Source organism: Schistocerca piceifrons, chromosome 7, assembly GCF_021461385.2.
Source record: "Schistocerca piceifrons isolate TAMUIC-IGC-003096 chromosome 7, iqSchPice1.1, whole genome shotgun sequence".
NCBI lineage: Eukaryota > Metazoa > Arthropoda > Insecta > Orthoptera > Acrididae > Schistocerca > Schistocerca piceifrons.
The window spans coordinates 5,448,587-5,471,644 of record NC_060144.1 but is presented as its reverse complement, the minus strand read 5'-3'; the positions used below and the strand labels follow the sequence as shown (position 1 = coordinate 5,471,644).

General features: G+C 42.8%; 1 protein-coding gene across 1 annotated transcript in view; it reads left to right on the top strand.

The window, feature by feature from the left end:
• LOC124804678 (AP-2 complex subunit alpha) overlaps positions 1-23,058 on the top strand; it is a 329,898-nt gene that overhangs the window by 187,730 nt on the left and 119,110 nt on the right. Inside the window, exons 3-6 of the mRNA XM_047264924.1 lie at positions 6,762-6,973; positions 7,072-7,160; positions 7,239-7,343; positions 8,182-8,413. Of these exons, the coding sequence (XP_047120880.1) occupies positions 6,762-6,973; positions 7,072-7,160; positions 7,239-7,343; positions 8,182-8,413 (638 nt within the window). The remainder of the gene's footprint in view (positions 1-6,761; positions 6,974-7,071; positions 7,161-7,238; positions 7,344-8,181; positions 8,414-23,058) is intronic.

Sequence of the window (23,058 nt, the reverse complement as noted above, 5' to 3'; positions counted from 1 at the left end):
CGGCAATTAAGTCTTTCTAGGCCCCCCTCTCACCCTGGATAAATTTCTGCGGACGTCCACGCCTATTCACTGAGAGTGTATGTTGTGTGGGATTTCTACATATTACTTTGGTGTCAGATACAGCGATTACTTTCAGTATTAAGGTTTATTACTGTTTTACTTCGACTGGCAACATGAGAATAACCATCGTGAACTGAAAGTATAACGCTCCTGGAAGCTTTCAAACCCATACTCATGTGGCTTTCCAGTTGCAGCGACTTAAGCGGCGAATTGCAAAATAGTTTCAAGGTTTGAGCACAAATGCCTACGTATACAGTTCAGGCCTTCGTACAGCTGATTCTGAATTTATACGTCTTTGTGGCGGGGCAGGTTGCCAGTAAGGTTTGCGAATACCTCCTTCATTTTCCAGCATATTCATTACCTTAACACAATGTTCGAACCAATATGTGTGTGTATATATATAAGCAAGGAAGAGGGACAGTGTGTAGTACTTTTTATTATTCACAGTATAGTATATTGGATTTCAGCCACATTTGCACTTAGAATCATTGCAAATCTTGGGGAGGGACAAATCAGTTGAGATGGTTTGCCTAGTTTCATTCAATACCGTCATATGGATAATGTTCTGGCTTAACTCATTTTTAAGAAAGAAAAATGTTTATTGCGCAAAACTGTACTGTAAGAATAAAATGCGGCGCTCGCTCACAATCATCTTGTAGACATTTATTCAAGCAGTTGGGCATTCTCACTAAAACTTAGTATATTTATTCTCTCGTGACGTCTGTTGTAAATAATCCTTTACAGTTCAAAAGGAACGGTGTTGTACATAATTACAATACGAGATGGAAAAATGACATTTTTTACTTGACATTAAGGTTGTCTTTCGCAGAGAGAGTGCACAATGCTGCAACAAAAAAATTTTGATCCCTTGCCCAGTGATGTAAAATTTGACAGACAGCAAAATAAAAATTGAAAACAATGTCAAAAAGTTTCTCCTTGACAACTCCTTGTACTCTTTGAAAGAATTTCTGTTACTGAAATGTGTAAGGGGTGATGGGAAGAACTTACAACATTTGTATTTTTCTTCTTTTTTCTTTGGCAAAAAACTTGGAAATGCTTAGAATGTAACCATATGTACAAAATTGCGATTTAAATGTAAAGACTTGTTCCACATCATTGCGCTCTATAGTGCAAAATGATCCCTGGAACATTGCACTAACCAACCAACTTACTACACAACAACAGAAACTTACGATTATTTCCCGCTAATTGATGCCACAGTTTTTACGTCGCCATCTAAACTGCTTTAAATAATTTTCGGTACCTGATGATGTTCGAAGATAGTCATCATAATAAAGAAGTATTTTATTATCAGCTCTTAGCGATGAACTGTCACTTTTCTTACTGTGGGGAACTACCTTCACTTTTTTCCCCGTTTGGATAAAGGGGAGGACGCAGCTGCCCACTCTCGCCCTCGCCCCCCCTTCCCCTCCCCTCCCCTCCCCTCCCCGCCCTCGCAAGGTACACTTCAGTGCTTGTCGAGGGAGGGGGGGGGGGGAGAGGGGGGGGGGGCGAATGTTCCAGTTGTGATAGTCCAGCCACGGATGCTGTCAACGTCGAATGGTCATGATCGCCTGCTCTGGCCCAGGGGTTCCATGGCAGCCCTTGCTCGGCGGTCTGACCTGGCCCCTACCCTTCCCACCTTTTTATTCTACTTGTTCTTTTATATTTGTCGTTTTTAATGTTTTATTGTTGCTAAAACTGTGTCATCTTGTATGTGCTGCTGCTTCACGGACAGTGAGGTGGTGCTGGTGGGATGCAGAGGGTGCATCTGCCATCGCATCCGATACTCCAGGGACCTCAGACTTCATTTTGGGCACAGCGGCTCACCCGGCTTTACCCCTTCATTACCTTCCTTCTTCATCGTGGTTTTGTCTCTGCCCTATTGTGTCTTGCTTACAATCGGTTTTCCCAGTTTTTCCTTTTGTATCCTTCTTTCGAGGATTATTTTTGCACCAACACATACAGGATGAAGGGACTGATGACCCGCAGTTTGGTCCCTTTAATTCCAAGAACCAGCCAACCAGTAGCGGCGGGCACGTGGTGTAACAGGTGTCGGTAGTTGGGGGCAGACAGCGTAGCGCCAGGCGGCCGCCGCCACGGCCCACGCGGGAACAGACGCCGTAAACAGACGCGTCATTAAGTCATTGAGCGTGGCCGCTCGCTCTTGATTGCCGCCGCTGTCTCCTTCCTGGCCGCCGCTCCGTGCGTCACCGCAGCCTCCAGAAATAGCTGCCGCCGCCGCCGCGCGGCCGGGCTCTGAACCCGCAGATCTCAGTTTATAGATACTTCCTTGTTTCAGCTGCAGATTGTACCTGATCATTGAACTTTTCCGTTTACTTGAAAATTAAAGTAAGGAACTTTAACATTACAGATCACGACGTCCCTGCTGTTAACCTTGCTTACTGCCGACGGCCCCATATTCTCTGACAAGTCTCAAGCGCGGATCCATGGGGAGACGACGGAATCGTCATGAACCTTCCTCCCCTCCAGCCCCCCACCCACCCCCAACTTGCCCCCCGTGTAAATTTTAATAGAAGCGTTTGTTATAGTGTATGTAAATATCCAAATTTCACAGCAGACTTTCTGAGTGTAAAGTAAAATGAAAAACTAGGAGTATCACGTAGTGAGGAATGAAAGAACTCAGGAATTATGTTTACAGTTGATCTTGTTGATAGGCTGGTGGGCTGATCAGTGACACTACAGCCAGAACAAGGCATTCATCCACTGGCTGACCAAACCAGTTATCAGCAAGAAATGTGACAGGGTTAGTCAGTCTGCAGATAGAACTGGCAAACTACATCAAGTTGAGTAAGGGAAGACAAAAAAAAAGACTTTCCAGTAATTACAAGTAGAAAAAACTGAGTTTTACAATTTTGGGAGAAATGTTGAAACAAACGCCATTCCTTTCATTACTTGCTCATATGATCATAGTTTGTAGGCTAGTGTTTACATTGATAGTGAAATACTGATAATGAATGTAAACTTAAGGTCATAGTTTACACAATATAAAATAATACTAGTGTGTTTGTTGACATAGTTCTTAAATAAATTGTACGATACATTTATTCCTATATTTCTGGGCGTAAGTTTTCAAAACTGTATTTTTCTGAATGGTCATTCCTTGGGCTAGTGCTAAAGGTTTATTATTATTATTATTACACACACAAATGTTTTATGTACATTGTGTTTATTTCAACTGTATGTGTCTGTGGCATGATGAAAGTGGTAGCGATTGCAAGATATATTTGGGAAGAGAGACACTGATGGTAGCTAATGTGACCCCCCCCCTCCCTTCCCCTGCCACAAAAAAGTAGCTCCACAGCTGCCCCAGCTAATACAAGACATAAGCAGCACCATGTCAGAATTGCAGCTTTCACAGGATTTGTCTATGACAATAAAAAAAATTACATAGAATATTGCTAATTTACCTCAATCCTTCGATGTTACATCCTATCGTCATACAGTGTGGCAAGACGCGCAGTCACTCAAAACTGTCTAGAGAGATGCAAAGCAGCAACCAACGGTCACAAAGTAGTAAGCCTGACCGAGGCGTCTGTACAAGAACCAAAACATTAGTGGTTTTGTCTCTTGTGTGGTGCTGCTGTTTCAGTAATAGACATTTTACAACTGTAGGCTGTGCATCTGAAATGTGGCTGTCAACAAGGAAGTGCACAGCATTCAGTGCTTAGACAACCAAAATAAAATCAGACACACTAACCACAGTCGACCAGCTAGATACTGATACGCTCTTATAACAATCGTTAGCGAGTGATAAAAGGTTGGGCCCTCCCCAGATTTTGGCATACTATTATATACGCACTAGCAGACAAGCAATGCACGTTAGATTTATAAGAAACACTGAAACAAAACCTCAGCTTAAAAGCCATGGGACTGAAGTCGTACAAAGAATCCCAAGGTGGGAAGTAATAGTTAACGTGTTTAAACACCAGTTCGAAGCAGTTTTATTGTTATCCAGCAGCAGCAGCAGAGCTCCCCAAACAACAAACTCCCCAATCAACAAGAAATTGTAACGCTTACAATCATAAGCATCAGGAAAGGTGCAATCTGTGTCATAAATAACTTATGGGTAAGAAGAAAGGAGGAAAGAACAAGACATGTCAGAAATGGAAAACAGCACCGTAATTACAGGAAAGGTCACTGCAGCAATAATATCATGAAATTGGAAATTGCCACGCCCAGACATAGTACAAAACTTTTGGCTTAAAAACTTCAGCTCAGTTTGTGTCTGCCTCACTGAAAGTATCAGTAACTTTCCTAAACAACCAAATATCTTACATCAGATGCAGGGCTTAACATAATGTTCACAAGAGAAGGAAACTCAGCAGATCATACCTCCCAATAAATATGTGTGCATGAAAAAAGTGTTCACGTTGCATTTAACCAAGATAGTGTATTTATATCTGATGCAAATTAAAGCACAGGCAGGGGAATGGAAACCAAGTATGTTGTAATGACAAAGTTGCAAAGAATAATCACCACTGTTGAAGTTCTCAGTGTGTTATGATCTTTGCCCATATGCATTTGTGGTGTTCCTGCAAATTTTCTAACATTATCTGCCCCCCCCCCCCCCCTGCTCTCTCTCTCTCTCTCTCTCTCTCTCTCTCTCTCTCTCTCTCTCTGATCTCTTGGGATCCAGCAAAGAACTGTCTGGTCCTGATAACACAGCCTTTGTAATGTGACAAGTGCTAATGAGTCACCTGTGCCTAGAGAATACTCTGTTTTTGTGGTACAAAGAATCTCAATATGGGAAGCAGTAGTTAAAGTGGTTAAACACCAGCTTGAAGCAGTTTTATTGTCAACCAGTGCAGAGCTCCCCAATCAACAATGAACAATAGGCCAGTGTTATAATAAAAAAAATAGCAATTTCTGTGTAGAATAACATTCCTATAGACATCATACCTACTTAGTATCCCAGTGTAAATGAGTATTGTTGTTCCATTGTGATAATAAGGTATCAAGTGAATTTAACAGCTTTGGTGCTATATCCAGAAATCAGTAGACAGTCAGTCATTGAATATTTTCTGTGCTGCTGCCAAGTTGAATTTATGGTGGCAGTGGTAGGAATAGGTTTCTGCATCCAACTTTGGGTGGGATCCATTTTGTGTCACTAAGCAGTCGTTGCACTGGAACAATCATAAACCACAAGCAGTCATGCCTCAAGTAGTTATTGTCCACCATGCTGATGAACGACAGTATAGCTTCCTGAGTAACATTTATATGCAGTGGATGTGTAATATTGTGTTAAGATTTCCCAGGATGCCTTTCAATAGTATCAGTTACTGATGGAGAATTTCAATGTAAGTGGTTATCATATATTTTATCTGCATTTCTAAAATGCAAATCTTAATTTTCATTGAGATGAAATATTAAATAAAACAGTCCTTCGTTGGTGTGCAGCATTACTACATGAACAGGTTCTGCACAATATGTGGTCTTCATCTTGTGATGTGTTAACTCTGGATGTCCTAGGTTGCACAGCAATTCAGACTGGTTTTCCAAGCTTACGGTACCCAACAATATGGCTGTGGAAAGAGAAATTCTTGGTTACACTAGTAAAAATGGCACATCACTGTAAAGATTGCATTTGAAAATATGTAATTTCTAAACTAACTCCACAATGTGCTATTCATTGTGCCACCTTTGAAAGCATTGTGTCAGTCACAGAAAAAAATTTCTGAGCCTTGGGTCCTAAATCTGTTGATATCCTTGTTGTTGCACTTCCAAAAAACTGAACCACTAAATGCAATCATTCGGAAAATATCTTTACTGTGAGTGAATAGTTCATCTTGCAGCATCAGTATTGTTCATGTAATGTAAGATCCTTTTTATGATTTCTGTGTAATCATAACATAAAGTTGACATAGGTACATTAAGAACAGATGACTGTTTTAATATAATGTAACATTTGTGACATCCAGTCAGATAAAACTGCACAAAGCTCCGTTCTCTTTCCTCACTTTGTCTGATATGTGATAACAAATTATAAGTTTTATAACTCAACTGGTTAAATATTAAACAAGTAACAAAGTTATTGAATAAAACCTCTAGTATTCCAAACCATTTCACACCTAATACACTGACATCTGGGAGTAACTCTTCCAATACAGCAGTAACCTTATTAAAGAAATGGAGAAAAAAAAATTGACTTTTACCAGACTTTTCAGAGTTAAGGAAAAACTGAAAAGTCAAAAAAATGCCATGTTTACAAGAGCGGTTTTGCTAACACTGCATGGACTCAAGTGAAAGAATCATTTTCACAAAGCATTTTTCCACATAAGTGAACGGAAAACTACTCAGTAAATTGAATATCAATACAGTAATTTGTTGTTAATTAATTAGTTTACTTTTAACACTACTGGAAGTTCCCATAATTGTTAAGTCAATTATTGTCTAATGTTAGGTTTTACCTAATACTGTTTTTAATGTCTTGTTTGGAGTTCATACTGTTTCTCATTGTCAGTAGGGTGTTAAACCATGTTCTTCATTCTTTCTTCAGTATTGATACATTCATGTGTGTGTTACACAATTATTTTTTGGTATTTTATAACTGTATGTGTATGTAAAATGATACTTTGATGAGAACCAGTGTATTAGGGTGGTGGTTGTACATAGTACTTTTGCTAAATTATGTATTTAACTCTATTCACATAGCTAATTTTTTCTTTATTTTGTTGCAGGTAAAAGCAAAGAAGCAGAAATCAAAAGAATAAACAAAGAATTAGCTAATATCAGGAGTAAATTTAAAGGTGATAAGACGTTAGATGGTTACCAGAAGAAGAAATATGTTTGTAAATTATTGTTTATATTCCTACTGGGTCATGATATTGACTTTGGCCATATGGAAGCAGTTAACCTGCTTTCATCCAACAAATACTCAGAAAAGCAAATTGTAAGTTAAATAATAAGTTATGATCTAATGTGTGATGGTAATGGTGATGATGATGATGGTGATGAGCAGTGGTCCTAATTAAAATTTGTTATTTTAAGGGTTATCTCTTTATATCGGTCCTCGTAAACACCAACAGTGATCTCATCAAACTTATTATCCAGAGCATCAAAAATGATCTTTCATCAAGGTAAGAAACAAATATTAATGTCTAGCAAAATATGCACTTACTATAAACATAGTAATGTATGTAACATTTGTATTGCAGGAACCCAGTTCATGTTAGTCTAGCACTGCAGTGCATAGCAAATATTGGAAGCAAAGAAATGGCTGAAGCATTTGGTCATGAGATACCAAAACTTCTCGTTTCAGGGTATGTGAAACAGCAAGATACATTATAACAAAAGCTAGTTTTTAGGGATGCATATTAATCATTGAGAGATGACTATGTTTGAACAGTGGTAATTTTTTTACTATTAAATTACTCAAATGATTATTGCACTATAAGTAATTATTTCAAACACATTGACGAGAGTGTGTGTTTTTTAAGTTCTGAAGTAGATGTCTAAAACATGCTCGTAAAATTTTAAAGTTATTCCATGCCTGTTTGTTTTCAAAATTTTACAAATGATACAGGAACCACTCCATATTCCTATTCTATAGGACATTTCTGATGAAAAATAAAAAAAAATGCATTAGCTTAAAAATTCATTGCTTTGAAATTCACAGTGATAAGATTGCAAAAGTGAGATTGATCTCTGTTGGCATAACTCGACCCATGTTTTTCTAATTTTAGAATTTTATGGTCACTGGAGAAAGCATTTCAATTCGTAGCATTGTAATTGATACATAACAATCATTTTAGTTTGGATACACCCAATTTATATTCAGGTTGAAGACTCGTAATAGCTTGTTCTGGAAACAGTATGCAGTCTTCATAAAAACACATTCTTCCGTAACCAACAGATACTTACTATCTTTGTCTCCTTTTCTGCACCACTTTTTGTGGATAAGTCTTATAAGAAAGCTAGCAAGTGGTAAACTTGTTTTTTATATTTTTATTATAAATTTCCCTCATTCAAGTAAAGTATGTTAATAGTAGTTAGTTTGGGCTTGGTCAGTAATTGTCTGTCACTGGAGAATTTGCCTTCTCCTATCCAGTGGTGAAATTCTTGATATTGAAATACTTTAATATGTGTGTGTTTACCCAGAGATACCATGGATGTCGTCAAGCAGTCTGCCGCCCTCTGCTTGCTGAGATTATTCCGCACATCACAAGAGATAATCCCAAGTGGAGAGTGGACATCAAGAATAATCCATCTTCTAAATGATCAGCACATGGGAGTTGTCACCGCAGCCACTAGTCTCATTGATGCTCTTGTCAAAAAGAATCCTGAAGAATACAAGGGTTGCATTAGCCTGGCTGTTTCAAGACTCAGTCGGGTATGAAAGCTCTATGGTTTTAAATGCTTCCTTAGATTTCATGCAGCCATATCCTTATGATCATTTGTACAATATAATTTTGGAATTGGACTGGTCACTGTTAATGTACAATAATAAATATCCTAAGAATAATGGCGAGTAGCACTTCCGTAATTGTTGGGAGGTCTGATAAAGGATTTGTAAGGACTGAAAAAAGTATAAAAGTTGTCTTATGAATGACCAGTGTATAGTGTTCCCAAAAAATATTGTGTTTTTGCTCAGATTGTGTCACTATCGGGTGGATTGTCAGTGAGTCTGCCTTCAGTTGCTGCTGCAGATAAAGCATGTACCTGTTTGTATGTGAGTTGTGTGTATGAGCTACAAACAGAAGTGACTTATTTTAAATTACCTGCGTGGTTAATAATCCACTTTACTTTCTTGCATGTGTTCACCAGCATTCTAATAACTGTGTAGTATACAGCTTTGCCATTTTTCGTATGGATAGGGAGTGTCATCGCTGTGTTCAGATGAGAGCTGAATAGGTGACCCTTCAAGGACCAGGTGAGGTTGGCTATGGTCGCACAGCTTGAGGCTGTCGTCATTAGGCGTCACGGGAGGAGGGGAGGGGGGGGGGGGGAATATGTTGGGGATCCGGCGGGAGATATCCAGCATGTCCCATGTATTCCCTAATCAGTCCAGTACTAAGGGTGCCCCAGATACTGTCGCCAGCCAGAGTGGCCGAGCGGTTTTAGGCGCTACATTCTGGAACCGTTCGACCGCTACGGTCGCAGGTTCGAATCCTGCCTCGGGCATGGATGTGTGTGATGTCCTTAGGTTAGTTAGGTTTAAGTAGTTCTAAGTTCTAGGGGACTGATGACGTCAGAAGTTAAGTCCCATAGTGCTCGGAGCCAATTGAACCAGATACTGCCCACACTGAAGCTGATACCTCATCCATAGTCGAGTTGGAGGTCGCTGGAAGAGGAGGCAGGCAGTGAATGATGTTCCAGGGGGGGGGGGGGGGGCAAAAGAAGGGCCACCCTGGTTTGAGTGCTATGTGTGGCTGATGAAATCCCAGAGCCAGATAAAATCACCCTCACTATTCTAGAGGCCTTTTGGCCCACAAGTTCTGGGCATTTACAGAGAGTGGGTTTGCTGGTAGTTGGAAGCTCCAATATTAGGTGCGTAATGGGGTCCCTTAGGGATATGCCTGTCATAGAGGGGAAGGGATGAGGTGTGCACTCGGTGCATACCGGGAGTAATCATTCGTGGAAAGGACGCCATGAAGAGCACAGGGTGCAGTCAGCTGCAGGTGGCGGCTCACGTCACAATTAACTATGTGTGTAACTTGATCGGATGAGATTCTCTATGGTTTCGGGCAGCTTGCTGAAGTGATAAAGATTGCCAGTCCTGCTTGTGAGATGAAGGTGGAGATTGCCATCTGTAGCATCATCGACAGAACAGGCTGTAGCCCTTTGGTACAGAGCTGAGTGGAGGGTCTGAATCAGAGGCTCAGACAGGTATGAAGCGACCGTTTAAGCAGCAGATGCTTTGACTTGCACCATAAGGTGGTGGGTTTCTGGGTTCCGCTAAATAGATTAGGAGTCCACTACATGTTGGGGCTGTGTGGAGGCGACTGAGTGGATTTTTAGGTTAGAGGATGTCTGGAAACTACGGAAAAGGTGTCGGTCTAAAAGGGAGCACGACAAACACAGGAAAGTAGACTTAGAAACAATCAGTATTGTAGTTGTAAATTGTAGTAGCTGTTTCGGAATAGAACCAAAGCTCCAAGGGCTAATAGAAAACACTGAAGCTCAAATCGTTACAGGTATGGAAAGCTGGCTGAAGCTGAAGAAAAGTTCATCTGAAATTTTTACTGAAGACCAAACAATTTTTGGAAAGGGTGCATTAAATACAGTTGGTGCTAGAGTGTTTATTCCTGCCAGAACTAGTTTACCTGGTAGTAGATTGTTTCTGTGAGCTGGTACGGGTAGAGCTTATATTATAGTTGGTTTCTTTTAAACACCCCCCCCCCCCCTTCGTCCTCTCCCCAAACTCAGATGACACAGTTGCTGAACAATTCGGGAAAAACAGGTACCACACTCGAACAGTTATGGTTGGTAGTGTCTTAAGTCTACCCTCGATATGTTGGTGAAAATACACATTTAAAGTCAGTGTTATGCATAAAACTCCTTCTGAAATGCCTGCTCAGAAAATTATTTTGTACAATTATTTCAGGACTCCCTTGAAGCGTAAATGGTTCAGAAAACATAATTGACCTCTTAACACCAAATAATCCTTAGGAAATAGGGAGCGTCATGACAGGTAAAGTGATTAGTGACAACAAGATTATTGTAGTGAGACTGAATATCGTAACATTCAAACCCACTAAAAATAAATGCAAAACACATCTATTTAAAAAAGCAGATAAAAATTAGCTTCACAACTTCCTGAAAGACAGTCTCCATTTCTTCCAGTCTAAATCTGTAAGCGTAGACCAGATGTGGTATTGCTATCTATTAGGAGGTATACTAAATAAATTAATAAGAGATGGTACTGATCCTCCATAGAACACGAAAGAGGCCAGAACACTATAGCAGTTGGTAATGTTACTGATGACAGTGCTGCTAAAGCAATTACAAAACACTGTTTTCCAAAATATTTTCACCAAACATGACTAAATAAATATTCAGGAATTCGTACCAAGAACATCTGCAATATGAGTAACACAGAAGTACAACTTTGCTTCTTGCATTTTTTCCCCAATACTTGAGGCTTTAATGAAACAAATTGGTTACACAAGTATCTTTCAAAGTATTTTCCATCACTGGCCACTACTTTCTTCCATCTTTCAGGCAGTGTATGAATACTGCTTCGAAAAAATTGTTCATCTTTTGAAGCGATCCACGAATTGATCCAATTTGTGACTTATTCATGAGATCGGAAGTGTTGGTCAGCCAGGCCATGTGCCATTGATCTAAGCAGGTGATAGTCAGAGGGAGTAATGTGTGGAGAATACAGCAGGTGGTGTAGGACTTGAGGTACGACTTCCCATTTTAACATTTCCAAGTACATTTTGACATCACTTTATCGTGCCTCTCACTGTGTTGTGGCCATTTGTCTTTTAATGCTCTGCTCAAACGCATTGCTTGTTTGATAACAAGCACCTGTGATTGTTTCACTTTGTTTTAACACCTCATAGTACACGATGCTGAGCTGGTCCCACCAAATGCAGAGCACGAGCTTGGAGCTGTGAATATTCGGTTTGGCTGTTGACATGTAAGTATGGCCAGGATATCCCCATGATATTTTGTGTTTAGGGTTATCATAATAACCCATTTTTCATCCCCAGTCACAGTGCGATGCAGAAATCCCTTCCATTTTTGTCTCCGAAGCAACTGTTAACAAACACCGTTAAACATCTCTTGGTTCCAGCTCTCACGGGACCCAAGTTCCTTCTTTCTAAATCGTGCCCAAAGCCTTGAGACGTTTTGAAATGGCTTGCTGTGTCACTCCCACTAATCATGCCAGGTTTTCTTGAGTCTGATGCGAGTCTTCACTGGGCAATGTCTCAAATTCTCCATCTTCGAAAACATTCTCTCTTCCACCACTATGCCAGTCTGACTTTAAAATCACCATTCTGGAAGTGTTGAAACCACTCAATACACATTCTTACACTAATAGCATCCTTACCACATGTACTTGAGCATTTGATGAGACTTGGCCACCGTTTTCTCCATATTGAAACAAAACGGTAACGCCTCCTGCAAGTGACAAGAATTAGGCTCGTAAACTGACATCTTCAATTGAGGACAACTTCATGATGCAGACACAAATCGACTAATGTTTGAATGAGGTTACGTTGACTGAGGTCCAAGCTAACTGCCTGACGTCTGCAGTCTTTCTTTCGACCGCTACTTACCGTTGTCACCACCTATCAGCAAATTGTTGAAGCAAAGTTGTGCACCTTGTAGATACCCTTGACATAGCAAAGCAGCTTAAATCATTTCGTAAAGGCAAGAGCTCTGGTCCTGACTACATACCGTTCAGGTTCCTCTGAGAATGCTTGTACAGTAGCTCTATATTTAGCAATTGAATACAACTAATGGCTCATTGAAAGATCAGTATATAAAGACTGGAAAGTGGCAAAAGTCTCACCAATACCCAAGAAAAGAAATAGGAGTAACCTGCTGAATTGTAGACCCAGGTCACTAACGCTAATTTGCAGTAAGATTTTGGAGTGTATACTGTGTTCAAACCTTATGAATTATCTCAAAGATAACAATTTATTGACAAACAGCCAACATGGATTGAGAAAATATCATTCTTATGAAATGTAATTGGCTGTTCATTCTCATTACATCTGTCATCTGGGGATGTCAGATTGATCCCATATTTATATTTCCAGAAGGCATTAGACACCATTCCTCATGACTGACTTCCAATCAAATTGTGTGTATGTGGAGTATAGTCTAATTTGTGCAACCGGATTTGTAGTTTGTTGCCAGAAAGATCACTGTTTGTAGTAGTTGACGGAAATTCATAGAGTAAAAAAAAAAGTAATATCTGACATTCCCAAAGGAAGTGTTATAGTCCCTCTGCTGCTCCTGATCTACATAAATGATTTAGGAGACATTTTAAGTAGCTCTCATAGATTTTTTACAGATGATGCTGTCATGTACTGGCTTATAAAAGACATCAGATGATCAAAAAAATTGCAAAACAATTTGGACAAGATATCTGTATGGTGCGAAAAGTGGCAATTAACTCTAAATAACGCTACAGTCTGGAACTGTGTGAACGCTACGGTCGCAGGTTCGAATCCTGCCTGGGGCATGGATGTGTGTGATGTCCTATGTCCTTAGGTTAGTTAGGTTTAAGTAGTTCTAAGTTCTAGGGGACTGAAGACCTTAGAAGTTAAGTCCCATAGTGCTCAGAGCCATTTGAACCATTTGACTATAAATAACGAAAAGTGCCAAGTCATCTACATGAATATCAAAAGGAATCCACTAAATTTCAGTTATGTGATAAACTACACAAACTCAAATTCTGTAAATTCAGCTAAATGCTTAGGGATTACTGTTACAAATACCTTAAGTTGGAACAATCACATAGGTAATAGACAATGTTGTGGGTAAAGTAAGCCAAAGACTACATTATTTTATCCATGTTGGATCTTGTGAACTCCACACCATCAATGATAGTTGGTTAATGATGCAATCAGCCACAAATACTTTTTGAATGTTTTATTTCATTGTCGTAATCAATTTCGGGCTACCGTGCCCATCTTCAGATGGCTAATCTTTTTCATTGCATAGATGTTTTGGTTAACAGCATGTTGTCTGCTCCACACTGCACCATTAGGTTTTTGTGTGTGTGTGTGTGTGTGTGTGTGTGTGTGTGTGTGTGTGTGTGTGTGTGTGCGCAGTAGATGGTGGTTTGTTTTGTTGTGATCCATTTGGTTTTGTAGCCTGATGTATATGTTCTTGAATTCCACCACAACAGGCATATTGTAAGACTGCAATTTAGTAGCAGAGCACTGACGAAATGCACAGGTCCACTAAAGAGACTGCTTACACTATGCTTGTCCACCTTCTTATGTAGTATTGTAGTGCGATGTAAGATCCACATTAGATAAGATCAGCAGAGGAAGTCAAAACAGTTCAAAGAGGAACAGCTTGCTTCGTGCTATTGTGGAATAGGGGAGAGAGTGCCAAGGATATGATATGAAGAATTCGGGTGGTAATCATTAAAACAAAGGTGTTTTTCATTGCAGCTGGATCTTCCCATGAAATTTCGAGCACAAACTTTCTCCTCACAATGTGAGAATGTTTTGTTGGCACCCGCTTACATACGGAGGAATAATAAAAATCGGAACTTGTGCAGAAAGGTTTAAGTGTTCGTTTTTCCTGTGTGCTGGTAGTGAGTGGAGCAGTAGAGAAATAACTTGGAAGTTATGCAGTGAACACTTTGACAAGCACTTAACTGTCCATTGGAGAGTAATCATGTAGATGTAACTGTAGAACAGGCAGTCAAGCTGTTTATACTTTGCTGGCCTCAAGACAGTTCTTATTTTGTGAAGATAATTGCACAAATAAGAACTACAGTGAACCAAATCTGACTTTTAGCCTTCGTTCTCACTGATATTCTTCGTGGGAAAGAAAATGGATAATTGGAAAGAGGGATGCAGGTGACTTCACAGGCAGAGGCAAACATCTTCCTCAATTTTCAATCTATCACCAATTCATCATCCTTTGACAAATCAGATTTGACAGATAGTGATCCTTTCTCCACTAAGCAAAATTTACAACCAAAAGACAATGCCCTCTTCACGTAAATAAAAGAAACTTACCTTTATCATCATCAGCTTCATGGGAATTGTACTCACAACCAGGGCTTCCTCTTGATCAGATAATACATTTTCAAAAGACCAGAAAATTGACATAAAGCATGAAACAAACTATAATTTCGTACATTACGTACAAATGTTGTCTCCGAAGTTACTGAAGCAATGTTTATTTAGCTGGAGATTCCAAGAAATTTCATCAGACCTATACAAATGCTCTCAAAAGGTGCTTTGGCAAAGGGCAAACCGAAGGATTGGAAGTAAATGTTGTTTGAACATCCTCACTAATGGTCAGATTCAGCACCATCTGATTTTCGCCAATTTATGCATTGAAACAAATTTATGGGTGAATAAAATCTGTAGTCCAACAGATTTTTATGGCAGCTGTAGACAAATATTTTGTGGGGGATTCCAGAATAATTTCATAAACTGCATTATCTGGCTTCACCTGGGCAGAGTTGCAGGTTATTGTTAAATAAGAGTGTATTGGTAATTACTAAATAAAATTTGCACAAGAGTTAGTCAATGTGTATCTCCACTTACATTCTGCTTCTCGTTAATTGGTAGACAGAATGAGGTGGTGCAGTGGTTAGGTCAACTCGTATTTGGGAGTACAACAGTTCAAATCTATTTCTGGCCATACAGATGTAGGTTTTAAGGTAAATGCCAAAATGGTTCCTTTGAAGTGACACAGCCGGTGACCTCCTTTATCTTCTCCTAGCTGGAAATTGTGCTTCATCTGTAATTATCTTGTTCAACAGAACGATCAAAACTAATGCTCCTTCCTCCCATCCTTAAGATTGGCAATACAGCTTGGTGCACTCACAACCCACTATATGGCACTGTTCTCTTCATTTGTGGCAGGATTCAGTGTTGTCTGGTCACTTCACTTTGCAGTCTTGGGAAGTAAACATGATCACACTCATTGTTATTCTATAAGTTTGGGCCCAAAGGAGAACATCCTGCTATTGGCTGTTGGAAAGTCATTGTTGATGCTGAACTGCGGCTGAGGGGTGAGAAGCTCTACTGCACTGCTACAAACAAGGCTACTTACCCCACACAATTTATTATTTATGCATAGTTTGCAGCAATAACTTAACTGTTTAGATCCCTTCAACCGCCGAGGAGTGGTGTTCGTCGCACCCACTTGTCAAATGGTACTGATAAACTATCTCGCGCTACAGATTTTATCCATCCTATTCTGAAAAAATATAGTAGGAGAGAAAGTAATTCATTTGGTGGTGATCTCAGTGTGGTGGTACATTTTGCCCCACAATGTGCAACATAACATGCCAGATAGTTGAAGCCATCTGCTGAACATTAAATATCTTATCTTCAGTCACTGCAAAAAGTGCAGCAGTATCACAACCAAAACATGTTCTGTGTCGCAGCTTCCCCGTCCAGCTTTGCCATTGCTCGAGACATACCAGCCAAATACCACAAACCAATGTCGATGATATGAATTGCTGTTGTACATCTTCCAGTCCTACAGATGAAATGTTAGACAGTGGAATCTCAGGAGCATTCTTTCATGGGAGCAACAAACACAAGTGATATTTCACTCCTCTCAGAGGAGTCTATTGATTAAAATGACCTATACCTGTAATTTGCAAAAACAGTTTTGAGGCAATCCTCGTTTAGCCATCCTGTTAAAATCTACTTAATACTGAGTGACGGGGGATCAAAATGAAAGACAAAGACTTAATTAGCGTTAACAGCCCTTCCTGGAATGACAGTAGTTGCATTCTGTTGCCAACCTGCATTTCTTTTAGCAAAAATACATTTAATTGAAGATCATTTCCTGGACCTGCTTGTTGGTTCCACAAGCTCTCACCAATGCCTTTTTGTCAGCTATTCTACAAGAAATCAGTATGCCAAATGAGTCATTAACAAGCTGAAAGAATTCTGCCATATCCTGCTCTTCTCGCAACAGATGGCAAATTGCCTGCACAGTGGTATTCAAAAAGTTGCCGCCCCCCCCCCCCCCCCCCCCCCCCCCCCCCGTGGGTCCGCAGGTTAGAATAGGCCTGAGGTATTCCTGCCTGTCATAAGAGATGATTAAAAAGGAGTTTCACATGTTTCGGCCTTCATGTGATGGTCCCCTGTAGGGTTTGATTCCATTCTTCAAAATTTTCCAGAAGAGCAAGCCAATTGGGGAAGGGTGCCTTACATGGTGCATTGTGTCCATCGTACATTGAGATCTTTAGCCCACTTTCTTGTCATCGCATTGCAGTCCTGCCCATTCTCCGTCTCTTGGGTGAGGACACCTTCCTGGGTGCGTTTTCCACCATGCACTATGCAGTATCGATTCCTGCGTCAATGATGACCTTGCACATCTTCGCACCCGATATCCAGCACGGTAGCCAGTCCGTTGTGGTGGGGCCACCATGTAACCTGTTGGTTGTAGCCCCCTGACCACACAGGGATCGCTCTGCTGATGCCTGCGCCGTTAACTCCCCACGTATGCCAAGGGGCGCCCCCTTGGGGCATCGGGACTCCCAACAGTGGCCATCCTGGCAGGTGGCCTTTGCTGCGGCTGGGTGGCACCCATGGGGAGGGCCCCTGGTCGTAGTGGTGGCATCAGGGTGGATGACACACAATGAAGTGTAGTCCATCATCTCTTGCTGGTGGTGAAACACCAGCAGTCTCTAAGCGATCACGAGCTCAATTCAGTGCGCAGAAGTAAGACCCCAAATCGTTCCCCTTCCTGGCCACACCATGAGAGGAACGTCAGGCCAAGGATGGCAGCAGGTCTTAATCGCCCCGGTACCTTGTATGTTCAAGAGCTGATGGGGAATCTTTCATGACGATGAATCCTCAGTTTTTTGTTGAGCATTTAGAGGACAAGTTCGGGGAGGTGGAGGGCTTGTCCAAAATGAGATCTGGGTCAGTCTTGATCAAAACAGCATCCTCTGCCCAGTCACGGGAGTTACTCGCTTGTGACAAGCTGGGGGATGTTTCTGTAATCATCACGCCCCATAAGAGCTTAAATATGGTGCAGGGTATCATATTTCACAAATACTTTCTTTTGCAGTCTGATGATGAGCTTCATGCCAATGAGCTTCATGCCAATTTAGAGCGATGTGGTGTACGTTTCATCCGGCGTGTCCATGGGGGTCCGAAGGATAATCAGGTCGCCACCGGTGCCTTCATCTTGGCCTTTGAGGGAGATAAATTGCCCGATACGGTCAAGGTGGTGGTCTACCGGTGTGATGTAAAGCCCTGTAACCCTCCCCCGATGCGGTGCTTTAAGTGCTGGAAGTTCGGCTGTATTTCTTCCAGCTGTACTTCCAGCATCACATGCTGGGATTGTGGACACCCATCACATCCTTCGCCAGAAAGGAAGGAAAATCATGGAGTACAAGTCCCTGGACTGACTGACCTACACTGATGTTAAAAGAAAGTTTGAATGCCTGCATCCTGTGCGTATAACATCGTCTTACGCCGCCGCTACAATAATTCTGGCACCATCAGCTCTGTGCCAACTCAGGTCACCTCTCGGAGCCAGAAGGCTACACCTGCCCCTTTGATGGTGGGGGCATTTCTCTCCCTGTTGCTCCTGCACATCTACCTCGGGGAGCAACCCCGCCCCCCCGCCCCTCCCAACCATCGAGGACGTCCGTCCCCACTTCTAAGCCAGAGAAGCTTAAGTCATCTTTGGCTTCTCTCGGTAGGAAGGGGTTCCTTGGATCACTCGCTTCGCAGGTTTCTGTTAGTGGTAAAGAAGACAGCCACCAGTGGCTAAAGAGCTCAAAAGCAGCTGGTCGTAGGGCTTCACGCTCATCCTCAGCCCCCCAGACTGAGCCAGTGAAGTCCTCCCAGCCAGGGAAACTGAAGGAGCAGCGAGAGAAATTCAAAAAGAAAACCCCCTAAGACCAAGGAAATTGCGGTGGCACCAACCGCCTCTGTGGCTGTGGATGGTGTGGAGATTTTGGTGTCTGCCAAGGACCTAGATCTTGCCAGATCCTCAGACACAATCGATATAGATTACTCAGGCAATAAATCAGTGGCAGCAGGTGACCCTGAGGCGTAAACTGCCTCAACGAATGTTCCATGCCGGTGAAATTGCGGTGGTTTTTCAACTGCCTGGATGAGCTACGGCAACTGTTAAGCTTTACACCTGCTATCTGCATTTCCTGGTTCCCAGCAAAATGCGGACCCCTGCCCTCTGCATCTATAAGGAATATTACAGGAACTGTAGCGACTACAATCGACTGTCAGGTCGAGTTTGCGTATATGTCCTAAACTGTCTGTAGTGAACATGTGCCCCTTCAAACCCCTCTTGAAGCTGTGGCTGTCGGAATAAGGACAACGCAGGAAATAACTGTCTACAATGTTAATCTTCCTCCAGATGGTGCAGTACCCCTGAGTGTGTTAGCTGCACTGATTGATCAACTCTCTAAACCTTTCCTACTTTTGGGACACTTTAATGCGCATAACCCGTTGTGGGGTGGTACCACGCTTACTGGCGGAGGCAGAGGTGTCGAAACTTTACTGTCGCAATTCTACCTCTGCCTCTTAAATACTGGGGCCGCCATACATTTCAGTGTGGCTCATGGTAGTTACTCGGCCATTGATTCATCAATTTGCAGCCCAGAACTTCTCCCATATATCCACTGGAGAGCACATGACGACCTATGTGGTAGTGACCACTTAATCATCTTCCTGTCGCTGCCCCAGCGTCAAGCACACGGGCGCCTGCCCAGATGGACTTTGAACAATGTGGACTGGGGAACTTTCACCTCTGCTGTCATCGCTGAATCTCCCTGACATGGTAACATCAATGTGATGGTAGAGCAGGTGACTAGCACAATTGTTTCTGTATCAGAAAATGCGATTCCTCACTCTTTAGGGTTCCCGAGGTGTAAGGCAATTCCTTGGTGGTCTCCGGAAGTCGCCGATGCAATTAAGGAGCATCGGCAAGCTTTACAGTGACATAAGCGGCACCCTTCTGTGGAGCACCTCCTGGCCTTTAAATGGCTCCGTGCCTGTGTTCGCTACCTTATCAAACAACAGAAGGAGTGTTGGGAGAGATAAGTCTTCACCATTGGGTGCCACACATCACCTTCCCAAGTAAGGGCACAGATCAAACATCTTTTCGGGTACCAGGCACCAACAGCTGTCCCCGGTGTTACCATAAATGGTGAGCTATGTACCGAAGCAAACCTGATTGCCGAGCACTTTGCACGTGCATGTGCGTTGGAGAATTACACCCCCCCCCCCCCCCACCCCCACCCCCACCCCCACCCCCCCAAGCCTTTCTCACACTCAAATGGCGGCTGGAAGGGAATGTCCTCTCATTCACTACACGCTGCAGTGAATCCTATAACGCCCCATTTACAGAGTGGGAGCTCCTCAGTGCCCTTGCACATTGCCCCGACACAGCTCCTGCGCCTGATCGGATCCACAGCCAGATGATTAAAACATCTCTCATGTGACCACAAGCGACGTCTTCTTGTCGCCTTCAACCGGCTCTGTTGTTATGACGTGCTTCCTTCGCAGTGGCAGTAGAGCATCACCATTCCGGTGCTCAAACCCGGTAAAAACCTGCTTGATGTGGATAGCTATCAGCCCATCAGCCTCACCAATGTTCTTTGTTAGGTTGGGTCCTGGAGTCACGTGGCTTGCTGGCTCCGTGTCAGTGTGGCTTCTGCCAGGGTTGCTCTACCACTGATAATCTTGTGTCCATTGAGTCTGCCATCAAAACAGCCTTTTCCAGACAACACTTGATTGCCATCTTTTCTGACTTAGGTAAAGCATACGACACGACTTGGCGACATCATATCCTTACCACATTGTATGAGTGGGGTCTCCGGGGACCACTCCTGATTTTTATCCAAAACTTCCTGTTGCTCCATACGTTCTGTGCCCAAGTTGGTGACTCCCATAGTTCGATCCATATCCAGGAGAATGGAGTCCCACAGGGCTCCGTATTGAGTGTCTCTCTGCTTTTAGTGGCCATTAATGGTCTAGCAGCAGCTGTTGGGGCCCTCAGGTCTCACCTTCTCTGTATGCAGATGACTTCTGCATTTAGTACTGCTGCTCCAGTACTGTTCTTGCTGACCAGTGCCTCCAGGGAGCCATCCACAAGGCGCAGTCATGGACTCTAGCCCACGGCTTCCAGTTTTCAGCCGCAAAGTTGTGTGTCATGCACTTCTGTCGGTGTCGTACTATTCATCTGGTACCCGTATTTTACCTTCATGACGATCCACTCACTGTAGTGGGGACATATCAATTCCTAGGACTGGGTTTCAATACTCGATTGACTTGGGTCCCTCATCTTCGTTAGCATTAGCAGAAGAGCTGGTAGCACCTCAGTGCCCTCCGTTGCCTGAGCAACACCAATTGGGGTGCAGATTGCTGTAAGCTGCTGCAGCTCTACAGAGCCGTTGTCCAATCCCCAAATCGACTATGGGAGTGTGGTTTATGGTTCGGCAGCACCTTCAGCATTGCATTTACTCAACCCTGTGTACCACTGTGGGATGTGATTAGTGACAGGAGCTTTTAGGAAGAGTCCGGTGACAAGCATCTGGTGGAGGCTGGTGTCCCTCCACTGCAGATCAGAAATGTGCAACTGCTCATCAGTTACACAGCACACATTCATAGTTCCTGTGAGTATCCAAATTACCGTCTCCTTTTCCCACCCATGGCAGTTCATTTCTCGCATCGGTGGCCCAGATCGGGGCTAACGATTGCGGTTCGCGTGCGGTCCCTTTCCTCCAAGCTGGAGCCCTTCCCTTTACCACCTCTACTTGCAGTCTGTTCATTTATGCCTCCACAGTGTACGCCTCAGTTGCAGCTTCGTCTGGACCTTTCACATGGCCCTAAAGACTCTGTTAACCCCGCCGCTCTCTGCTGTCACTTCCTCAATTCTTGACGTGTTCCGGGGCTCTGAAGTGGTTTACACCAATGGCTCAGTGGCTGATGGTTACATAGGCTTCGCATATGTTCATGGAGGACATATTGAGCAGCACTCCTTGCCAGTCGGCTGCAGAGCTGACGGCCATATCTCTTGTTCTTGAGCACATCCGCTCATGCCCTGGCGAGTCATTTCTCTTATGTACTGACTCAGTGAGGAGCCTACAAACTATCGACCAGTGCTACCCTCACCACCCTCTGGTAGTGTCCATTCAGGGGTTCATGTTTGCCCTGGAACAGTCCCGCTGTTCCGTGGTGTTTGTGTGGACTCCGGAATCCCAGGCAACGAACTTGTGGACAGGCTGGCCAAACAGGTGACGTAGAAACCGCTTCTGGTGATAGGCAACTTCGAAGCTGACCTGCATTCTGTCTTACACCGCAGTGTTTTCTGGCTTTGGGAGGCGGAAAGGCATAATAGCATGCACAGCAAACTGCGTGTCATTAAGGAGACTATGAATGTGTGGAAGTCTTCTATGCGGGCCTCTCGCAGGGAATCAGTTCTCTGTTGGCTCTGCATTGGCCATACGTGGCTAACGCATGGTTACCTACTCTGTAGCGAGGCCCCACCTCTGTGTCACTGTGGCTCTCAAATAACAGTAGTCCACCTCTTGCTGGACTGCCCACTTTTAGCCACTCTGCGGCAGACTTTTAACTTTTGCAGCACCCTGCCTTTGGTGTTGGATGACGATGCCTCCACAGCAGCTTTAGTTTTACGTTTTATCCATGAGAGTGGGTTTTATACTTCGTTGTTGGTTTTAGCGCATGTCCTTTGTCCCTCTATGTCCTCTACCCTAGTGCTTTTTGGGTGGATGTTTTAATGTGTTGCAGAGTGGCTGGCTTTCCCTTTATATTCTCTTGGTTGGCCAGCCTCTGTAATCTGCTTTCATGTTTCACTGTCTTCTGTTTCTAGTGTCTCTCTGTTTTCTTGTCCTCTTTTGTTCCTTTTAGTGTTTGTTGCCTTTCCTTTGTTCTTGTGGCTTTTCCTTTCTCTCCGTTTTGTGTTATATGTTTTGTCCGTTTTCTTTTCACACTTGTGGCATTGTTTTATTAGGAACAAGGGACCAATGACCTCGTAGTTTGGTCCCTTCTCCCCCCTTTAAACCAACCAACCATCAAAAAGTTGCGATGTTAGATGTACCTTTTGGTGCGATCTACCATTAACATCGCAGTGAAACTGTGGTAGTTTGGTGTGCATTTTAATTTCTGCATTATCTAGCGATAGCAGCTCCTTGATTATAGCCTCTGTAGTTACTTTTTCATTGGAGACCTTATGGTAGGGTCAGCAAACTGGTAGCGAAGCAATTTTTGCAAATGGGGACATCTGCAAATACCTACAGTACTTTTGCCAGGTTCTACAGGTGTAGGTAACATAAGGTAATGTGATCAATGTGCACTTCATTTGAGA